Source organism: Neopelma chrysocephalum, unplaced genomic scaffold (assembly GCF_003984885.1).
Source record: "Neopelma chrysocephalum unplaced genomic scaffold, ASM398488v2 Primary Assembly neopelma1_194, whole genome shotgun sequence".
Classification (NCBI taxonomy): domain Eukaryota; kingdom Metazoa; phylum Chordata; class Aves; order Passeriformes; family Pipridae; genus Neopelma; species Neopelma chrysocephalum.
In genome coordinates, this window is record NW_020897856.1 from 438,633 (window position 1) to 452,173 (window position 13,541).

Genomic DNA, 13,541 nt, shown 5'->3' on the forward strand with positions numbered 1-13,541 from the left:
AAGCTGAGTCATGTGACATTTTTTAAAAAAAATAGTTGCAAAAGCCTTTTACATCTGACAGTAAGTGACAACAGATTCATTTAGTTCCTCTCCTTCCAAGACATCACTAGTGACTGAGATGTTTTGGAAACAAACTTGTTAGAGATGTCTGCATCCTCTCCACCCCAAACTATCAGTCACTTAGATCTTGTTCAGCTGATGTCTGGTGTAACCAGAGGGCTCCTGCTTTCCTGTGTCCTGTTGTTTCAGACCAGTGGTATTGGCCACATTCTGCAGGTTGTCATGTTCCATGAATTTTACAGCTCTGCCTCTTTTCTGGGTCTTGGGCTCCTCAGAAACTTTTACCAATACTACCCATAACCCAAAGTTAGATTGACAGCAGCAGAGTGTGCTGAGGAAACAGCATCTTTAGAGACTTCCAGGTTAATACTCGAGGGGCAGGGGTCCAGGAGAAAGCCTGCATGGTCAAAAATCCATGTGGAAGGCTCCATGAAAGCAATCTTAACTCTGTGGTAGATACTCTGGTGTTCCTTCCAAGCTTCACTGTTCCATCCAAATCAAAACATAGTATTTCTCTTTCTTTCAACCACAGAAGAGAGGTCATACATACATTTGGCAGCTTCAATTATTTGTGAATCATGAGTTAGGCTTCCCCTAAACCATGTCGTTACCATCAAAGAAACTTTAGAGATGTGTTTTTTCTGTTGTTTGACACTTCATGAATGAGACTTCTCCATTCAAATACAAGCATGAGACCCTGATTTTGAAATAGAAGCTGTGATTTTCACATAATCATCCAAATCTACCATTTGTGGATGAAGAAAATGAGAAATATCATGAGACTTGTGACAAAAATCACAGGTTCTGGCAACACTGTACTCTGATATCCCACAAATCTCAGAGATTTACTGCTGCAGGGGGTTCCCATGCAGAGCACTGGGCACTTTGCAGGCTGAGGCACTCCAGGTTTCCAGTGTGGCAAATGCATTCTTCCCCTTGTCTAAAAGAATGAATTTTCGTTTCAAAGAAAGTACGATCAGATACCCTCTATAGCATGTCAGCTGCCTTAGAAACCATTCCCTGTTTGGTATTTCACATAAGATTGTAGAATCATATAATCATTAAGGTTGGAAAGGGCAGGTAAGATCACAGTCCAACCCTTATCCCAGCACCACCACCATGTTCACCACTAAACCATGTCCTCAAGTGCCACATCCACACATTTTTTTTGAACACTCCCAGGGATGGTGTGTTCAAACAGCCTGTTTCAGGGCTTCTCAACCCTTTCAATGAAGAGTTTTTTCCTAATATCCAACCTAAACCTCCCCAAAATTTACAGATCTTAAAAACTGCCTTCTAGTTTTCTGCAAGCAGGCAAAGCTTCACAGCGAAGCAGTGCAACAGCCTCAGCAGAGGAAAACAGTTTTAAAGTACAAGGTGAGAAAAATGCAAAGAAGCAATTGGGCTGATAAACATTGTCATCAGTTTTTAAATTCATGAAGAATTATCCTGTCCTGCTGGAATGTACCTCAATTAAATTTTAAGCATCCATGAGGGGAGGACTCTGTCTTGGGCTTGTTTCTGTAGTTTGTAGCATTTCTACTTGTTCTTTAAGTGCAAGCCATCAGTCCCCTAAAATATACAAGGAAATGCAAGTGTTCTGTAGCAGAAAGAGGAGCCTGAATCCAATTGGAACCACTGGCTGGGAAACATTTAAGGGTTAATGTAATAAATACGAGGTTTTAAAAGTCTATTTTATATTCTCAGCTGCTTTCATCTCCTTCCTGCACAGCACTTATTTCCCTTCTGACAATAAATCGTGTTTGCATGAGCAATAAGGCTGACTCCAGGGGGTGCAGCCATCAGAACTAAGCACAGTCCCAGAGGGAGCCGAGCCACAAATTTTATACAAACAGTTTGGGTGTTGCTTCCTTATCTTGGTGTAACTTTGCTGCTTCTTGTGCCCAAATAAATGATAGTGAGCCAGTGCTCTGGCACAAGGCACAATGAGTTGACCTGCCTTCTCTGGTGCTTCCCATGGCTGCCAGCATCCCTGTCATCTCAAGGGTGGACTTTCTCCTATCCAACATCTCAGCTTGGCCTCGTGTGTAGAACAGGCTCCCTGCTCATGTGGTGTGCTGACCCAGACATCCCAACAAGGGAATTTATTTCACTTGCAGCCATATTATTGCATTTTAAAGCCACATTATAAAATTAAAACACCAGGGAACTAAATTATGAAATCTAGTTAACATAATCATAGAGAAGGGGAAGAGAAAGGAAATTCAAAGGAGACGCAGAGAGGCAGGATCAGAGAAGTGCCTTCATTCTGGTACTTCCTGAGGTTCTCTTTTCTCCCCTTATTAAAGTTAGATTTGCCCTTTCCCATTTTCTAATACTTCCCTTGTCCCTTCACAGTTTTCTGAAGCTGTATCAGCACTCACATCTTGAGTCCTGTGTCCAGTTCTGGGCCTCTCATTTCAGGAAGGACATTGAGGGGCTGGACTGTGTCCAGAGGAGGGAACAGAGCTGGGGAAGGGTCTGGAGCACAAGTCTGATGAGGAGCAGCTGAGGGAGCTCGAGGGGGCTCAACCTGGAGAAAAGGAGGCTCAGGGGGGACCTTCTCACCCTCCACAACTCCCTGACAGGAGGGTGGGGCCAGGTGGAGGTCAGGCTCCCAGGGAACCAGTCATAGGGCAAGAGGACATGGTCTTAAGCTGCACTAGGAGAGGTTTAGGTTGGACACTAGGAAGAAATTCTTCACAGAAAGGGTGATTAGATATTGGAATGGCTGCCCAGGGAGCTGGTGGAGTCACTGTCCCTGGAGGTGTTTAAGGAAAGACTGGACGTGGCACTCAGTGCTCTGGTCTAGTTGACATCGTGGTGTTCGGTCACAGGTTGGACTTGATGATCTCTGAGGTCTTTTCCAAACTAAATGATTCTGTGATCAACGTGGTTCAAGTATAGCTTAGCTAATTCTTAGTGCTTTGGGATGAAATTCATCATGGAATCAAATTTATCTTAGTATTTGTGATCCTTTTTTTCCTTTATTTGAGGCTGCAATCCTAGTCCTGCATTAAATTCTTTGCAATAACCGGTGAACTTTCCAGTGAGGCCTGATCCAAAGTAGATATTAAGTGGTTGTCATCTCTGGGTCTGTTTTGGCTTTTCCCAAGCAACCTGGAGTTTCCCCAACCTTGCCTGGAGTTTTACCTGTTTCTTCCACTGTATTTTCTCTTCTTTCATTTCCCTTGCTTGGCCACGACTCACATTTCCCTCTTACTTTTCTGAGCAGCTCCACTCACTTCCCTTTGTGCTGCACCTCAGTTGTCTGCCACATTTCCATTTTTTGAGTTTTTCCACTCTGATTTTCATGTTCTCAGAGTTCCTGAGGCAGCTGTATTAGGTTTTTGCTGTCCCCTGCATCAGGTTGGTCTGGTGTGCCTTTAATCAGCCCCTGCTGGTGACAGCTTGTTTCTCCACAAGACCTTTGTACTTTTTATTTGGGAATGTCAACATTTATCTTCTTGAAGTCCGTTTTCCTTTTTCTGCTGCTCTCCTTTTCTTAAAAATGTGATGTCATGTATTTTCACATTCACTCAAATGTCCCTTTTGGTTTTTAACAAGTTTTTCCCTGCTACAGTCAGAAGCAACTGCCCCCCACTTCACACCACCTTCAGAAATTAAGCTGTTGCCAGTAGAGTTGTCCGGATTCCTGATGGTTGTACACTTCTCCAGCAGAGAATCAGACAAAATCACCCAGTTTTAAAGATGCTTCTGCTATTTTCCCAGGTAAACTTCCATCAGCTTCTCCTGTAACTGCAGAGTCAGTACTGGATGCCCCACCGCCCATGTGCCACGTTCTTTCAGCCTTCATCCTCCCACCACAGACATTAAGCAATGAGCATTTCACCTCTTGCTGGACCTCAGCGAATGCAGAGGCCTTTCTTATGTGTCCTACCTGGAACAAACCCTTGTTTACTATGCCAAGACCCCAATCCTAGCATTTGTCCCACAAGCACTAGTCATTCTTATGAAGTTTCATTATGGGGTTTCTTTGACATCTTTGCATTTAATTCTAATGTACCGGCCACATGTGTAGGAGCATCTCAGATGTTTGGCTGGTTTTCCCAGCCTTTGTTCCTCCCTTTAGTCCTTTCACACTTTTTGGTTTTTATTGTCATCCCCCTGTGGACTTTCACCATAGATGCTATTGATTCTTTGCTCCCAAACAGGACCCAGGAATGCTTCTTTTGGCAGATGGAGCCCAGCCATTCCCAGCTGTCCAGCCACAAAGACCCCTGCCAGCAGTGAGGAATTGCTGCCACCAGGAGGGCTGGACTGCACAGCTTTGTGCAGGGGTTTCACATCCCTGCACCCCATTTTCCACTCAAGGGCACCCTGAGCTGGCCCCTCAGGGGCTGCCTTATGCTGAGACTTTATAATCCACCTTCTTAAAAACTTTCCGGCCCCTTCCAAACATTGGCAGCCACTGGCTGAGCTGCCTGGCACAGCTGGAGCTGACGGGACGGTGCCAGTGCCAGGCACAGACAGAAGCAAATGTCACACATGGGATGCAAGAGTGCATAGAATCATAGAATCACAGCATGGTTTGGGCTGGGAGGAAGCTTACAAACCTTCTTGTTCCACCCCCTGCCATAGGCAGGGACACCTTCCACTACACCAGGGTGCTCCAAGCCCCATCCAACCTGGCCTTGGACACTTCCAGGGATCCAGGGGCAGCCACAGCTTCTCTGGGCAACCTGTGCCAGGGCCTCACCACCCTCACACAGAAGAATTCCTTTCCAACATCCCATCTAACCCTGCTCTCTGGCAGTGGGAAGGTATTCCCCCCTGTCCTGTCCCTCCAGGCCCTTGTCCCAAGTCCCTCTCCAGCTCTCCTGGATCTCCTTTAGGCCCTGGAAGGGGCTCTCAGGTCTCCCTGGAGCCTTCTCTTCTTCAGGTGAACCCCCCCAGCTCTCCCAGGCTGGCTCCAGAGCAGAGGGGCTCCAGCCCTTGGAGCATCTCCGTGGCCTCCTCTGGACTGAGGTCCCCAGAGCTGGACACGACTTCAGGTGGAGTCCCACCAGAGTGGAGCAGAGAGACAGAATCCCCTCCCTCGACCTGCTGCCCACGCTGCTGGGTACAGGAGCTGTCTGGGTCTGGCAGGGGACTGAAAATTGCAGGCAAAATGGTTCACAGCACAACTGTGGCTAGCATTAACTGAATTAATTGACAACTTAATTGGGTGGAGTGATGAGAAGTACATCCATTCTCCTTTTTGCAGCTCATCCCAAGAAGTGTGTTGCAGGGTGCACCATGGTGTACTGTACAGAAGAACTGAGCTCATTAGCAACAGTAAAAATGGTCTTTTGCTGCAACTTCCATGTTACTGAATTTCAAGCACGTGTTTTTGATCTCTGCAGAGTATGGCCAGGACAGAAGAGGGCATTCCTAGGCCTGCCAGCAAGCTACAGTAATTTGAATTTCAAAACCGAAGCTTCAAAACTGAGGGTCTTAAGAGGACACCTGATTCATAACAAGGGGATATGCCATAAAACAATTACTGGAGCTTGCTATAAGGTCCTATTTCCATCATGAGAGGGATGTGACAATACCCATTAGACAGCTGATGACAGAATAAATAAGGCTTCAACTTGAACAAAAATAACTATACTATAACCACAGGATATACATCTATGTGCATATAAACAGCAGAATAAGAGCCATCCATATCAGTTACTTAACTATTCAGAATGGGCAAAACAAGAAAACACACCACCTTTTTTTCTCACACTAGGAATAGATCAGTAATAGGAAAAGAGGCAGGTTTCCAACAGCTCCCTCAGCCCTTTATTTTGAGTGGTCTCACAGGGATGCTGCAGTGATCCCCTGAGCTCTAGGAAGGCTGCACTGCTCCCACACTGCAACACCTGCAGCAGCTCCAGAGGGTCAGTGGTGTGGTCCCTTGCAGAGCAAGGTGGGACACAGCAGGGCTGCACTTCTCTCCGTGTGCCATCCCCTCTCCCACAGGCTGGCAGACCTGGAGATGGGCCAGTCTCACAGGGTCTCTAAAAGCAGAGCAGATGAATTAAAGGAAAAGGCCTTCCTGACACAAACCAACGGGGTGTTCCATTAAAAACAAAATTTTATTGTAGTTCTATCATGTTACTGTGTAAAAATACAGGAGACTTTTCATTCTGGAATGCTTTACAAAACCCAAGGGTCCAGAGAAGGCTGGCATCAGATGGGTGCATAATTATCATCGGCGAACTTGTAAGAGGTAAATATACAAACCTGGTACCACCTCTCCAGCTGTACAGAAGGACTCTGTGCTTTTGCCATGGTCCCACTGCACAGCAAACTGTAGAGAACAGCTACAAACTGCCAGCCCCAACATTCGTGGTTTTATTTGTCTCAGACCTTGAAGCACTTCTGTTAAACAACCATCTTGGAATATAGAAAACTTTCAAACGAATAATGAACTCTCTATGTTGTCTTTAAGGCACATATTTCCATCCAAATTTTGTTTTGGTCCAGAGGAGCAGTTGTGTTTCAGACACCAGTTATCCAGGGATCTGGCAGCTTGGTTTGTTGTAACTATCCTTATGGCCATAGACTTCAACGACGTGTATGGAATTCACTGTCTGCACCGTGGTGCTGTGTCTGGGCATAGCCTGTGGCCCAGGGGCACCACTGCTCTGCTTCAGCACCTGATCATTGCCTTTACAATGCCCAGGAGCCACCACATCCCGAGTCCACTCCTCCTGGAACCTGTAAGCAACAGAGGAAAAAGTTATTTCTGTTCCATTAATTCTGGTGAGGAAACAGAACTTCCTAATCCGTTTTATTTGCACATCAGGCATTTCACAAACCACTTGTGCTGTACCATAAGGAATTGCTTCTCCCACCATCAGAACCACTTGGCAGCACTGGGGCAAATAATCATGTCTTTGTAAAAGCTGATGCAGACCTTGAAAAGACTTGTGAGGTTGGTTTTTTTTGTCATTGGGGCAGATGTTTTTTGTTTGTTTGCCATCAAACAAGTCCCCAGTTTCAATGTAGTGCTATGCTATTGGCAGAATGTGACTGAGAGCACTTGAATGCTGAGCCTGGTGCAGAAGGAACATCCTTGCTTGGTACTGGAGCACTGCTGGGAGCACAGGAGCCAGCTGTGCTCAGTGGGATCTGAGGTGCTATTTGCAGAGCTGCCAGTGGTTGCATTAGGGCTCGTGGTAGCCCTTGGCTGCCTGCCCTGGTACTGAAGGGACTTCAGGCTGTGTTTGCAGCACTGGCAGTCACTGATCCATCCCACTCCCAGAAAGGAAGGGTTTGCCCAGTTGTGGGGGAAGCCAATACAGGCCACTGCCCCAGACAGCAACACCCCAGCAGCGGATGGTGCAGAGCAGGAGCAGTGGCAGATGGAGATGGTAGAGTTGCTGAAAAGATGCTCAGTAAACCACATCCCTTTCGTTCAGGAGCATAGTGGGGATGGGATCAGCTCGTTCCTGAACTCTGCTGACAGGTGCAGTGGGCTGTACACACACGGTCTGTGCACCAGAGGCAGGTGAGACACAGCCCTTTGGGGCCACGCCAAATTACTGCAGCCTGAATGTGGGGGCTTCTGTACAACATCAGCAGCTCGTGCAGGCAGGGGGAAGGCTGAGGGTTTCTGCCCCACATTCACTGCAGGTGAGCCAACTCCTCCAGCCTCCTCTGAACCCTCGATGTGGCCTCTGCAGGCAGCAGCCTGCACACCCACATCCACGGTCTTACTCTTTCAGACCCGAGAAGCTGGTCAGGAAACAGAAGTTGCATCCTGCAGTTATCAGTTGCAGAAACCAGCAGAAATGCTCATGCACAAAACGTGCAAACACAGAGGAACCGCGGGGAAATAACAAAACATAAACCAAACAACTGAAGCCTTGTTGTCCTGGTACAGAGTAGGTCTGCTGCAGATACATCTCTCCCATAAAGGAAACTAAATCTTGCTGTTCCCTGGAAAGCTGTGTTACAAAACTAGTTGGGGCATGAGCTACAGTCAGATAGTGTATAGGCATCTCAGAACACTGCTGTACTGGATGTGAGAGGACACTGGATCAGCATAGTCTGCACATACTCATCAAGGAGGTCCTCAGAGGAGCAGAATTCACTCACCTATAATTCAGGCAACAACAAACATGTATTTCTCAAACTACCAATCTGGTAACATCACCTATGTTGTATTGACCTCACTATTTTAACTGTGCCTTTTAATCTTGGGGCCTCAACAAGCCTTCAAGTATCTTTGTGTTGGGCACCAGAACACCTGTCTGAGCACCCCTGTGAGCTGCCATCAGGGAACAGAAACTACAGGGAGTAAGGCTGCACACCTCACTGCCAAAAGAAATCTTTTGAGGTACTTGCTGCTGTGCATTTCATTATTTTTTTTACAGTATGAGGAACTCAGTTCCATCTTTTTGAGGTGGTGATCAATGGTGAAAATAAAAATCAAATCAAAGCAGCATAACACTGAGAAGAACTGGGATAAAGTTTTGCATGGGCCAGCAAAACTGCCTTTGCAAAAAAAAAAGCCTTTGCAAATTGCCCTGCCAGGATTATAGCTCAAATCTAGGTACTCTGGTTATGGTGCAATAAATACAGCTCACCTGGGCAGAAATCATCCCACTCTGACATTTTCCCCTCTAAAGCTTCACATTGTGAAACATTCAATTCCATTGCAATTACCCACAGTCAACCACCAGCTCAGGAAGCCAAACTGGCTAAAAGTATACTTGGAGGACAACTGTACCTTCCTCCCATTTCAGGAACTATTGAACTTCCATTGGCTTCCACCAGCACAGGTTGCCCAGAGAAGCTGTGGCTGCCCCATCCCTGGGAGTGTTCAGGGTTGGACAGGGCTTGGAGCAACCTGGGCTAGTAGAAGGTGTCCCTCCCCATGGCAGGGGGTTGGAACTAGCTGGTCTTTAAGGTCCCTCCCGACCCAAACCATTCTATGATTCTGTAATTCTATAAGCATAGGAGGAGGAAACAGTGGGCCCCCTCCCTTGCCTGCAATACATCAAACCCTCCCCATCAGAGGGACAGTGAAGGCAGCTCACCAAGCTGGGGTTCCACCTCAGCAGAGGACAAGAAGAGCTATTAAGGGGGTCGCAGTGTCACCAAGGGACAGGTAACTGTGCACGCAGTGGGCTCTGCTCTCTGTGCATGTCTTCAGCCAGAAACAGCCTTCAGTTTGCTCTCTCAGCCTTGGGAGCTCTGTACTTTGTCCTGAATAAGTGTGACTGTTTCTTCAAGCACTTCAACTTCTCTTAACTCCAGTTCCCAGCTGGGCTACTCCAAAACATCCTGGTAAGAGGATTAGGAGCCCTCCCTGTACCTTTATCTGGCAATGCAAAGCCACCCCAGGGTGCTGGGTGCTGCACAGCCAGGCTGGGTGCACGGTACATTGGAGGAGGACAGCCTTCATCTGACAGATAAATTCAGAGTTCCCATCTGGGGAGAAGAACGGCCATCACAGCATTTATCAATGGCATTTAGAGGAGTCAAAAGAATTTTGTTTTGTGTGACTTGAGAGCTATTCCTTGCTGGAGGGAAAATGCTGTTAACAGGACACCCGAGACGTGTGAGAATGCAGAGCAGCAGGGCTACCACAGAGTGCCTGATGCTGGCACTGCCTCTGAAAACAGATTTTATACTGGAGGATGGAAAGGGATTTTTTTTTTTGTTCCTGTATGTCTAGTGGCTTTGTACAAGACCCTGGGGTGATCATGAAAGTATTTTGAAAACAATAACAGCAGCTCTATTGAAAGCACATGTTGCTGTACACACCCACTTCACGCTCTTGAGATGACAATTAAGATTGAAATTCAGAAATGGGAGTAATTTAGAAACCAGCTATCCTACCCCTTCTGACAGGGCCCCAAGGTGAAACCACAGCTCACTTCCCCTGTCTCAGCTTTCTTTGAAACCTGCGTGTCAAAAGGTACAAGGAAGATTTTAGTCTCTGAAAGGTGGCAGTGGGGAACACAGAGCACAGGAAAAACAAGAGAAAAAAAAGAACAGCTTCATGAATAGAGAAGCTCAAGGTTGGACAAGTCACAGGGAAAAGCAGGGAAAGGAAATCTGCCCCTTCCCCTATGCTGGATCTCCTCCCCTCCAGTCCTTGGTGCCATGCAATCAAACATCTCCTGTAGGGAACCGTATTAATTCCGTACAGTTGTATCAAACAGGTCATTTGCCCTTTGCAGCCCTTTCACTGGATGCTTTATGTGGTGCAGTATTAAACCCTGCAGTGATGGGGGGTCCTGCAGTCATTCCAGGTGTCCTGATGCATTTTTTCTTGTTCTATTGACATTTTCCATCAAGCTTTGCAGCAGCTTGTCTCACAACATGGGTATTTCTCGAAGTGTTGTCCCCTTTCACTGTGGTAAATCCACACCACACTACCCTGCTAATGGAAGGGCATCAGATCCTTCACTTAGGTGTTCAGAGGACAAGGAGCTGGGAAAGTGCCCTCAAGGGGACAGAGGGCAGGGCAGGAATGTAGCCAGGTGTCCCATCCCATCCTGTTCACACTTCTAGAAGGTCCCTTGGCTCACAGCTGAGCTCAGGAAGCCTGGGGAGACGTCAACATTTTTCAGAGCAACACATATTTCTGATTTGTGCCTTGCTCACAACTCCTTACACAAAACAGTGGAAAATTTCCACCATTATAGCCACTAAATCAAAGGGGAAAAGAAAACTTATTTAATTTTAATGCAGAGGTCAAAACCACGAGCTCATCTCACCAACCTTGCACGTCACTTCTTGGACTGCCTGAAAATGCCGAGCTGCCTCTCCTAAGAGCATGCTGGCTTTGGGTTTTTCTGCAAAACCTTTTCACTTATTGAAAATTGGATTGTCCTTATTTGCTTTTTGTTGTTGGATTGTCCTTATTTGCTTTTCGCCAGGTACACTGGTAAAGCATCTTGCAGTCAGAAAGAGCTCTGGTACAAACATTTCAGCTACTAAAAATATCTTCTGTGGGAGAACACACTAGCCTGCTTCTCCGCAGAAGAGATTTTTTCTTCTTGGTAATATGCTCCAGCTGTGTGGATAGCTGAAAGGAGGACTTTAAACCTACTGAGACATGGGCTTTTCCATTTGACTCGCTCCTGCAGTCAGATCAACCACTTCATAGAGAATGTTTTATAACTTGGTCTAGAGTTGTGTAAAATAATTCACCTCTAAAAAGTTCGAACTTGGAACACACAACTTCTTCCAAATGCTTCCACACCAGACAAAAAACCCCACACCAAATTTCTTTGATACTTTTTAGGTGTATTTTTGAGCTGGCCTAATTTCTTTCTGGTTGTTATCTTAGCTGATAGGGGATGAAGAGGAGTTAATCTACAGCTAGACTCAGTTCTCCCCAAGTGTGGAAAATGCTGGACCATCAAGTCTCCCTTACAAAAAATCAGCACATCTCTGAGTCAAGGGAGTATCTATTCCAGGACACGCTACAGCACTGTTATGCTGAAAGAGCAAAGGAACAGAGCCAAGGTGTGGCTATTTCTTACCATCATCAGGAAGTTGATGCACACTGAAACAAGCTTCCTCAGCATTTTTCCACTGGTTATCTGTGTTTCTCCTGGGAGAGCTATCTTCTACACATGCTCATATATAAATAGGTTCCAACAGTGGAGTACCTGGTTCTTTAATGTCCCTTCATGCCAGAAGGGTTTGCTGTTTGCTCTCACTATGTTACACTAGACTGTGCATATTTTACCTTCTAGTGGTTCCAATTGGATTCAGGTTCCCCTTTCTGCTACAGAACACTTGCATTTCCTTGTGTATTTTAGGGGACTGATGGCTTGCACTTAAAGAACAAGTGAAAATGCTACAACTACAGAAACAAGCTCAAGATAGACCCCTCCCTGCATGGATGCTTGAAATTTAATTGAGGTACATACAACTTAAAGGACAGCTGCCTTTAAGTTTCTCTTTACTGATATTTTACCCTGTGCCTGTCACGGGGCAGAGGACAGAGCACAACCTGCCTGCTCAGGCAGCTGCCTGATCCAAGCTCTCCCATGTGGCTGCTTGCTGGGATGGAAGAGGACTGTTCACCTCAGGTGGGGGGTGCCCCAAGCAATTATTCCAGAGAAGAATTACTGCAGGATCTGGTATTATTCTTCATCAGAAATCAACTGACTCAAAACCAACATATCCTGGTACATCCTGCAGGCTGTGAGAGCTATTCCCAACACACTGACAAGCCCTCTGCCCAGCAATCCTCCCGGGGGCTGCTTTGGAGGTTCATGGACATTGTTCTCCTCTAACTACGTGGCCCTGAGCTGCAGCTAATCTCCCTCCCAGAGACACAGACCCTTTTTTCAGCTAATCTGGCTCAAACCTCTGCACCACAGAGCAACCTGCTATCTCTGCTGGCTGCTCTGAACTTCTGAGAAGCAACGTCGGGGAAACACCTCCCCCCCAGCAGCCCCATAATCTGTAACTTGTTTTTCCCTGCTCAACATTATTTAGCTCTTTAAATACTATAAAAGAGCAAATATGCTGTAAATACTTACAGCACCTGCATATAAGACTTTCTGCTAAAAATTCCTCATTGTGATTCCTTGCATCCAAATGAAAGAGGAGGCATCAGCAGTGACTGCACTCTGTAGTTAATGATCCCAGGTATTTGTACACATATTTCTCAGCACTCTAAAGCAATTTGTTCAAGCAGCCAAGAAGTCAGAATGGGGCTCATTATAATTAGTGTAGTTGCAACTAAAATTCAATGTTTCCCTGCAAAACTACATATTCATCATGTTTGTTCTATGCTTCAAACATGAGGGCAAAAAGATCTTGTTTTGTGGCAGACAGGTCCAGAACAGCACACTGGAGCCTCTGCTGTCAAACAGCTGGGCTTCTCCATTATTTATAACTTCTATACATCAGCATTGTGCATCCACATCGTGACATCTCATAGCAGCCAAAATTATCTCATTGGCATACTAAGGCATTGCCTTAACTGATGTTTCTTAATCCTAAATTTCTCCCTAAACCATAACAAATACCTTACCTGCCTGAAAGAATTGGCTTTTTATTTTATCTCTACTTAAAGTATTTTGATCCTTAAAGTGGTGAATCAAAAGGTTTAATCTCTAAATCTATTTCAATTAAATCTGAAAAGCAGCATGACCTACATTCTTTTCTAGTCAAAAATAAGCTAAGATATACTCAAGAGGGTCTTCTTCAAGCATGGAGGAGTTTTTACTCTTCCAGATACTTCATATGCTACAAGAAGCAGCAGAGCAGTTTTCTTTAAGAAAAGGAAACACTGTTGTACAAATGACTGAAACTGTCAGGCCTCCACCCACTCCTTTCTCAGACATGGGAACCCCTCATCTCAGCCTCCCCTTCTAAGTGGGTTGCAGAGCCACTTCCCATGGCTGGATGGCAGAGCAGCACATACTGCAGCCCTCAAGAAGGCAAGGACAAAACAATTTACCTCCTGTGCTGCCTAGGACAGTTCCTGACTAGGAAAACCAAGC

At 46.0% G+C, this 13,541-nt stretch overlaps 1 protein-coding gene across 1 annotated transcript in view; it reads right to left on the minus strand.

The window, feature by feature from the left end:
• Positions 1-6,130: 6,130 nt before the first annotated feature.
• SUSD3 (sushi domain containing 3) overlaps positions 6,131-13,541 on the minus strand; it is a 30,687-nt gene continuing 23,276 nt past the window's right edge. The window contains exon 5 of the mRNA XM_027702734.1: positions 6,131-6,774. Coding sequence (XP_027558535.1) covers positions 6,567-6,774 — 208 coding nt within the window. The 3' untranslated portion in view covers positions 6,131-6,566. The remainder of the gene's footprint in view (positions 6,775-13,541) is intronic.